Source organism: Perognathus longimembris, chromosome 3 (assembly GCF_023159225.1).
Source record: "Perognathus longimembris pacificus isolate PPM17 chromosome 3, ASM2315922v1, whole genome shotgun sequence".
In the NCBI taxonomy this organism is placed as follows: domain Eukaryota; kingdom Metazoa; phylum Chordata; class Mammalia; order Rodentia; family Heteromyidae; genus Perognathus; species Perognathus longimembris.
Genome location: NC_063163.1, coordinates 113,104,554 through 113,113,065, shown reverse-complemented (window position 1 = coordinate 113,113,065; position 8,512 = coordinate 113,104,554). Strand labels below are relative to the sequence as shown.

Genomic DNA, 8,512 nt, shown 5'->3' with positions numbered 1-8,512 from the left:
ACACACACTCACATACACCCCAAGCAGCAATGTGCTCAGTCTGTGGTATGGTGCGTGCGCTGTTATCCACAGTTCAGCAAGCTGTGCAGGCCAGCCCTGAGCAGTGCAATACCATAGCATTCCCACCGGCCCTCCAATCAGGTGCCGGACTCACCAGCAATGCGCACGCGCACGCGCACGCGCACTGCCCCCTGGGAGTCCCGTCTCTTAACTGCCTCTGAGCAAACGTGTGCTGTTAGCAAGCCCTAGAAGTCAATCGAGGGGGCTCAATCTATTAAGAAACAGACAGATTGCCTACAGACTTTGCGCTCACCTGAATTTTGTTTCCTTCTAAGATTTAAGGCGATGCATTTTTTTTCCCATTGATATTATACGAAGAAAAAGAAATTGCTTTAAAAAATGGGATGGCAGAGAATACAATAAAAATAGATTTTATTTTTTTTGCTTTCAGATTATCCCACGTCAAGACATTTTGCTGGAAACAAAATCATGTTTAATTTACAGACAAAAGACCCCAAGTGGTGTGCAAAAAAAAAAAAAAAAACCAAACCAAACAAAATAAAACCAGTCTTCTGACAGCGGTAACCCCACCCCGCCCCCAGCTATTCTCCCTTATAGACTACAATGTTGTTGTCAGTTTCATACACTTTGACCTTATAAAGAGCTCCCCCAGGAAGAAGTTTCTGGAGATTTTCCCAGATATACACAGCTACATTTTCTGTCGTGCTGTAGAAAGAAAAGAAAAAAAAAAAAGTAAACAAGTTCAAAGTGCAAGTGAAGAAGTCAAATTTCTTGCTGAATCTTTACAGAGAACCAATTCTACGACTGAAAGGGTATCACTAGACTCAACATTTTGGAAGTCACATAGCCATTGGATGAAATGTAACCATACGGGTTCAAGGGGGAAGCCCACCTGACAGTGTCCGCAAAGTAGGCCACGTCCCGGTCCAGATTCTTGTGGTCCAGGGGCTTCATGATGGCCTCCTGTAGGCAGAACGCAAATCCCCTAAGTCCCTCAACCTTACCCCATGGGGTAGCTGGGACGCCATGCTGTTCAGTGCGCTACCTGGGGCCAATAAAGCAATCCCACAAGGTTGAGAGCTGCAAAATCAAGTCCGCCACAGCTCGTAGGCTCAGCTGTCCTTGTTACTGAAGGTGAAGACATGAGAAAACAAAAGGCACAGCCTGCTGGAGTTTCCTCCAAACACAAGCAAGTCCCTGCCATTCCGAACTTGGCTGAACACTGCCTGAGCTCTGGGCAACAGGACACTAGAAACGCCTTCCCTCCAGTCTCAAATGCAAGAATGCTGCAGGACCATCAAGACAAAGTCCATAAGAAATGGTGTATATATATATTGTCTTTATGCATATATTTATATATACTCTATATAGAGTACATATAAAAATAGGATAGAGCATATCTAGACTATATATATCTTTATATATTTATAGTTTATGTTATATATTTATATATTATATATCTTTACATAGGCAATGCATATACTCTATATAAATATCAAATACATATATATGAAATGCAGAAAGTACGTATATTTATTTATCAATCACAGTATCCAATGGCATGCCTGCCTGCGACCTCTCACAAGTGGTCACCGTGTACCTGTGTTATTTGCCCCGACCTTGCTACCTGTGTACATGTGTTTCGTGGCCCTAATCTTTCCCTAAATTCTTTGCACACTGTGCTGTTGGTTCCCTCATTCCTCATTCATTTACTTAACCGACAATTTTAGAGTACCCAGTACTTTTTAATCTCAGTTTTAGAGTACTCACTCTTCTTTATCTTTGACAAGAAGCACAGCACACACTCTGTGGCTACATCTCACTGGCTTCTGTGTTTCTAGGACTTAGCTGGGGAAAATGACACGAGGAAGCCGGTCTACTCGGGGTATGCGTCATAGTGGTGTCAGGAAGGAACAAGTGATCCGGTCTACTTAGTATATGCGTCAAAGTGGTGTCAAGAAGGCATGATTGATGGTTCATTTTTAGGAAACAAAAGTCAAAGATCAGAATAAAACTCAGTTGCAGAGTGGACATGTGGAGCTAGAAAAGCAAGCTGGCCCAGGGGGAGGGGTAACAGAGCCAGAGGGACCGGAAAAGGTCCCCAGCTCTGCACAAGCCCTGAGGCAACGCAGGCATCTCTCTGGCTCAGTGGGTACTCTTCTGAGATTTGAGAATCCCACGCAGAAGGGCAGAAAAGTCCATAAAACTCTTATCTCCAAGTAGACATCAAAATAAAAAGCCAGAAATGGAGCTGTGGTTCAGGTGGCAGAGTGCTAGCCTTGAGCACAAAAGCTCAGGGACCGCCCCCAGGCCCTGAGTTCAAGCTCTAAGACCAGCACAAAAAAGAGAAGGAAGGAAGGAAGGAAGGGAGGGAGGGAGGGAGGGAGGGAGGGAGAGAGGGAGGAAGGAGGAAGGAGGGAAGGAAGGAAGGAGGGAGGGAAGGGAGGGAAGGAGGGAGGGAGGGAGGGAGGGAGGGAGGGAGGGGAAAGGAAAGGAAAGGAAAGGAAAGGAAAGGAAAGGAAAGGAAAGGAAAGGAAAGGAAAAAGGAAAGAGGAAAGGAAAGGAAGACCTGCTCTGAAGCAGTACCACTATGGCATTACCCCGACTATGGCATTACCTCCATGTATTTTTTGAGGTCAGTCAAGTTCATAACCATTCCTGTATCAGGATCAATCTAGAGGAAAAACAAGAGTGAATATTGCTCTTTGAGGCCCTCGTATTTAAACCACTGGCAATTATTAAAGGCTGTTCAATGTGCACATTGTGCCGCTCCCACCTGCGTGGTGCAGAAGCCCCATGCATTCACCTGCAGCTCTCCTGGCCTCCGCCCAGAGCACACTGCAGGTGAGGCTGGGACAGGGGAGGCGGGGAGAGGAGAGGCGGAGAGAAGAGAGGGGAGGCTGGGCAATCAGCTCCGCACACACAGCCGCCAACCACCAAGCAACAGAGCCCCGCTGGACACAGATTACGCAAGAGGGAGGGCCCGGCAATCTGAACAAAGCACACAAGTATCGTCAGCACCAGGGATGAAGGCATGGTTCACGTGGTAGAGCACCGGCATAAACAAGAAAGCCAAGCGAGTGCGAGGCCCCGAGTTCAAGCCCCAGTATCAAAACAAAAATGGTTTTTTCAGCACATACCTCTCCATGGACTGTCACCACAACTATGGGAAAGAAAACAAGATACCAAAAGAACATGCTTGACTTTCAACCAATTAAACATCCACATACAATGTCAATTATTCGTTAGATGGATGGCCCCCACAGCTATATGTATATGTTCCCACAAAATACCTGTCCTTTTATTTTTATTTATTTATTTATTCCAGAGCTGAGGACCGAACTCAGGGCCTTGCCAGGCAAGTGCTCTTCCGCTGAGCTACATCCCCAACTCCATCACTTGTCCTTTTAATTATGATCTTTTGGCCAACTAAGGCAAGACTCAACCAACACAGAGGAGCTTAGGCAGCCCTGCGGTTAAGCAGAGGAAGTCAGCCAAGGCCAAAAGGGGTTTAAATCCTCCTGAGGACACACACATTGTAAGGGAAACAGAACTGCTGCTCCGTGTCTACCTCTGAAAGTTGGGAATGTGTTTGTTTTTTTTGGCCAGTCCTGGGGTTTGGACTGAAGGCCTGAGCACTGTCCCTGGCTTCTTTTTGCTCAAGGCTAACACTCTGCCACTTGAGCCACAGCGCCCCCTCTGGTCGTTTTCTGTATATGTGGTGCTGGGGAATTGAACCCAGGGCCTCATGTATAGGAGGCAAGCACTCTTGCCACTAGGCCATATCCCCAGCCCTGAAAGTTGGGAATGTGTATGCAGGAGTCTACCTACCCAGTGAACTGGCCAACTACAGGCGGGACCTTTCTCAGCAAGCAAAACTACTATGAGATTCTTATTTCTTTCCTTGCAAGACTGTACACTCACTTTAGAGGAATACTTTGTTAAAAACAAGTGCTTCTATAGAGCCTTAAAATCTTGATCGGTACTTTACAAATTAATGACTTCAAAAAATTGTATTTTTAGGGGCTGTGGATATGGCCTAGTGGCGAGAGAGCTTGCCTCGTATACATGAGGCCCTGGGTTCGATTCCCCAGCACCACATATACAGAAAATGGCCAGAAGTGGCGCTGTGGCTCAAGTGGCAGAGTGTTAGCCTTGAGCAAAAAGAAGCCAGGGACAGTGCTCAGGCCCTGAGTCCAAGGCCCAGGACTGGCCAAAAAAAAAATAAAAATTGTATTTTTAGGTACTTTCTGAATTTGAGAGGTATCCGAGAAAGAGGCAGCAAAAATCTGATTTTCTGACACCAGACCTGGTGCTTCATTTTGGGACCTCTGGGGCTTGAACTCAGGACCTCACACTTAGTAGGGAGGGGCACTGCCACTAGAGCCTCTCTGCCAGTCCCAATTGTCCTGACTTTTGTAATGCCATCATAATACTTTCTCCTATACTGAGGTTTAAGTAGCTGGTTTTTGAGGCATTAGCTCCAGCGTCTCTTATCCTTGCATAAATTACTGACTTTCATCCAAGGGCTCAAAGCGCCCACCCAGCCCAGGAAGCTCCTTCCTCCTCCCACCCCCCCCCAGCTTGAGCTTCCTTCACTGGAGAGCTGGTGTTTCACTGGTCTCCTCTCACCTTTGTAGTTGTGCCCATGGCCATTTGGATTGTTACACTTCCCATAGAGTTTCAAGTTTTCTTCATCACTCAGACACTTGCTAACAAAAGAAAAAGAAAAGTTAGTCAGCATGACCCCAGATTGTTCAAATTCAGGCTTCTTCTCTGTTCCCTACATTTTATTATTTGCTCTGATCTTTCCAAAGTGTAATCACTGGTCATTATATTAGTTCATCAACTTGGCAATCATTTGGATTTCATTACTTACCTCGACACCAGGAACCAATGGACATACTGTAATTAGACTACTGTACCATACAATTTGGCATAAAAAACCTTCAATTCAGGCCCTTTGTTCCATAGCAAGATTCCAACTTATGTAATCATCGTTTTTAGCTTTCAATTCAACACTTACTGAACACCTACTGTGTAAAAGGCAAGGACAGCGCACAGATAGCGATCACATAGGAAGCAATTAGCCCTCAAGGAACTTAAAATCTCTTTCCTCCCAGGAAGGAACTATATGACCTCCAATATCCTGTTTGAACACTCTTGCTCAGCTGTGCCCACTGAAAATTCACCAACCAGTCCAGGAATATTCAAAGCAAGTGGAAATGTAAAAGTACAAATCTTAGCTGTTGCTCTAGACAGAAAGCAATACTTAATGAATTTGTGTATCTGTACCCACTCAACTGCCACACACGCCCTGTTTGTGCTTTGATATAATAATCCCTTTAAGATCTTTATCTGTTGCACAAGGACACACAACCACAGTTCACAGAGCTTTTGCATAAGATTCTCTCATTGTACGCTCCACAAAATGGGCCAAGGACAAGTCTGTGCCCTTCCTGCCAGAGTCCCTGTCACTTACAAACAGGAAATAAACCCCTGTGCAGGAGTGAGCGGAAGAGCCCTGCTAGATCCAAATGGTTGCCCTCATTTTGGTAGATGAGGAAAGAAAGACTCAGCTAGAGCTTGCTACCTTGACAGCCCTCAAAATCAACTCCAAAGGACTAGGGGTGTGACTGTAGGGGCAGAGCTCCTGTCTAAGCAAGCAGGGGAACCCAGAATTCAAACCTCAGTGTCTGTCTGTCTCTCTGTCTCTGTCTCTCTCTGTCTCTCTCTGTCTCTGTCTGTCTCTCTCTCTCTCTCACACACACACACACACACACAAAGCAACAGATAGATGACTGCTGTTGTAGGGAGCAGAGCTGACTCCATCTTGATTAGGGAAACATGGTAGGTAGGAAATGTCGGGGACAGTAGATTAGGTCAACCTGACCCCAAAATTCTGCTACTGTAAATGGCTTGCTTAACTTGTTTGTTGCTTGCTCTACCCCGTGTCAACCTCCTACATCTGTGCCACGCTTGCTTTGTTGCGTGCTTTACCCCTTGCGTCAACCCCCTACATCTGTGCTATGCTTTTACCTTTATGAACCCCCATTTGAGGACTGGGAGGGGGGGGCAGCTCCCGAGTCTGCGTTGTGTCCCTGGCCGGTCAGCCCGCTTTTCAGGGGCATAGTCCCTGGCCCGGCAGTTTGTTTTTTGCTTCCCCAGTAAACCCATCTTTGTGCTTGAGACTGTCCGTGAGTGATGGGCTCTTGGGTGGACGTGGAACCTCCTCCCACCCACCTCCCCCCACACACCCCATAACAATAGCCACTTTCTCGGTGCAGCCAGGCTGCCTGAGTGCACGGGGATCTTGCTCTGCGGAAACTGAACATCAGGTTTCCCTTTGTGTCTGGTGGAGGGAGGGGAGAACTTGCCGCGCAGTTGCATTAAACGTGGTCGTGCATGCTCTGGCAGGAGCTATGTTACCAGGTGCAGCAGCCCCGCCGGGTACGGTGTACTAGGCGAGTTTAGCTGCTGGACTTCACGGCAGCCTCCGGAGATAAACTCCGGGACCCCAGGGGGAACCTCTGGGCGATGCCAGGGCCGCCCACGGCACAGTCGGCAGCCTGGGCCACCGGCCACGCCCGCACTCGGCCCCGGGAGGGCGGACCTCCCAAACCCCCCCGGCCGAGGCCCCAGCCCGAGGCCCCGCCCCAGCCATAGGCCCCGCCCCCGAGGGCGTTCCCGATGCGCAGGCCCCGCCCCAGCCATACGCCCCGCCCCGAAGGCGTTCCCGACGCGCAGGCCCCGCCTCCCTCCTAAACACCCACCGGGGCCACCAGCCGTCCCTGACGCCTGTGGGCGGGCACACCCTCGCTACCTGTGCAGCCGGTGGCTGGCGCTGAAGGAGACCAGGCGAGACAGCCGCGCCCGGCGGCGACCCGGGCCGGCCGGGCCTGCGGGTCCTGCCGTGTTCATGTCTCCAGGCCGCGCTGGCGGCCAGCCCCGCTCCCTCCTCCCGCGCTCCCGCCGCGGCGCCGGTGGGCGGGGCCTCCCCGCGGCTGCGCAGTGAGGGTCCGGGTGCGCGGACCTCGGACCTGTGGGTGTGGGAGCCGGTACCAGGGACTGAGGCCAGGCCTGCGGGGCCCCGTTCCGTGTCCTTGCGGGATCCTTTTGGGCTTCCCTCCCGCTCTCTTGCAGAAAGCCTTGGGTTTGCGTCCCGGGGGCCGCTATCACAGCCCCAGCGTCACAGACTATTGGCCAAAAAAAAAAGTCCCCGGCGAGCCCTGGGGCCACGCCTGTCATCCCCGCCCCGGAGCCTGGGCTTCGCGGCCCTGGGAGGAGGTCCCGATCTTCAGCTCGGGAATGCCCATCTGTAACCCCAGCACACTGGAGTTGGAGACCCGACCGAGTTGGAAAGCTACCGAGCGACGCCCTGTCTCCAGGAAAAAAAAAAAAAAGAAAAAAAAAGCTAGACTCTGAGAGCACCCGAAGGACCACGTGGCCTGTAGACTGTTGGACAATGATTCTAAGAAAAATCCAGCCATCCGCATAGTCTCCAGCAGGCGTGGGCCCACTTACCATTGACTTGGCAGAGTAGGAACAACAGGTACACCCTCAGAAAGGCATATTAGCAAATCTTGGTGCCGTAAGGACGTCCAGACAGAGTTCCTAGCACCTGTCAGCATCTGCCTCCCTGCTTGTTAACAAACAGGTGTTGGTAGGCACCGGCTCTGGCACAGGCAAGGAGAGAGAGTGTTTGCAGATGAGAAAAATCAAATGCTGGAATGTGCACGTGAATGATCGGCATGAGGTCCCGGTACATTTAGAAATGGCAGGTAGATTTGTGGCAGTCCATCAAGGCCCAATGTGATTTCCATCAAATGTGTCTTGTCTCTAGATACATCTTGTGTTTTTTGCTGTTGTTGTTTGGGCTTTGTTGTTATTGTTGTTGTTGTTTGGGCAGTCCTGGGGCTTGAACTCAGGGCCTGGGCACTGTCCCTGAGCTTCTTTTGCTCAGGGCGAGCATTCTACCACTTGAACCTTTTGTCTATTTATGTGATACTGAGGAATTGAACTCAGGACTTCACGCATGCTAGGCAACACTCTGCCACTAAGCCACATCCCCAGCCCTTGTGTTTGTTATACTAAAACTTTTAAGGTTATGTTGCAACATAATTTCAAATGTTTGTCTCTCTTCCTCCCACCCCCATTGGGTTGTAAAGAAAAGACCTCAAAGAAATAAGAACTTGGAGAGATTTTTTGAGATAAACACTATCTGGATCAGAACCTCCATTTACAGATAAGAAGCCCAGGCCCACATAAGAGTGAGATTCATCCAAGACCATTCAGAATAGAAATATTGACTACACTGGAGATAAAAAACACTCAAAACGTCAATGGTTAACTGAACACCTCACTCATTCTAGAAAGTGTAAATAAATACCCATTCAGGACAAGAAGGGGAAGGAATTTCTGAGTGATTGCTTTAGTTGCCTGTTTGCTTTCACTGTGTTTGTAGAATTCTTGCTCTGGATTATTTTACAAA

General features: G+C 49.0%; 1 protein-coding gene across 2 annotated transcripts; it reads right to left on the bottom strand.

The window, feature by feature from the left end:
* Positions 1–358: 358 nt before the first annotated feature.
* Pts (6-pyruvoyltetrahydropterin synthase) lies at positions 359–7,000 on the bottom strand. 2 transcript variants are annotated; one of them, XM_048340979.1, is made up of 6 exons: positions 6,845–7,000; positions 4,654–4,733; positions 3,162–3,184; positions 2,639–2,695; positions 914–984; positions 359–726 (listed from the first exon to the last, which is right to left on the bottom strand). In XM_048340979.1, the coding sequence occupies exons 1-6, from the start codon at positions 6,940–6,942 to the stop codon at positions 603–605; spliced, it is 453 nt and encodes a 150-aa protein (XP_048196936.1). In that variant the 5' UTR covers positions 6,943–7,000; the 3' UTR covers positions 359–602. The 2 variants fall into 2 exon arrangements, with proteins under 2 accessions (XP_048196936.1, XP_048196937.1); XM_048340980.1 differs by lacking the exon at positions 6,845–7,000 and adding an exon at positions 5,504–5,559.
* Between the last annotated feature and the right edge of the window lie 1,512 nt (positions 7,001–8,512).

Excerpts from the sequence above, each read along its gene's own strand:
- Pts (XM_048340979.1), bottom strand. The coding sequence starts at position 6,942 with ATGAACACGGCAGGACCCGCAGGCCCGGCCGGCCCGGGTCGCCGCCGG. Across the intron at positions 985-2,638 it reads ACCTCAAAAAATACATGGAG|GAGGCCATCATGAAGCCCCT; the intron begins GTAATGCCATAG and ends TTCTGCCTACAG. Across the intron at positions 727-913 it reads TACTTTGCGGACACTGTCAG|CACGACAGAAAATGTAGCTG; the intron begins GTGGGCTTCCCC and ends TTCTTTCTACAG.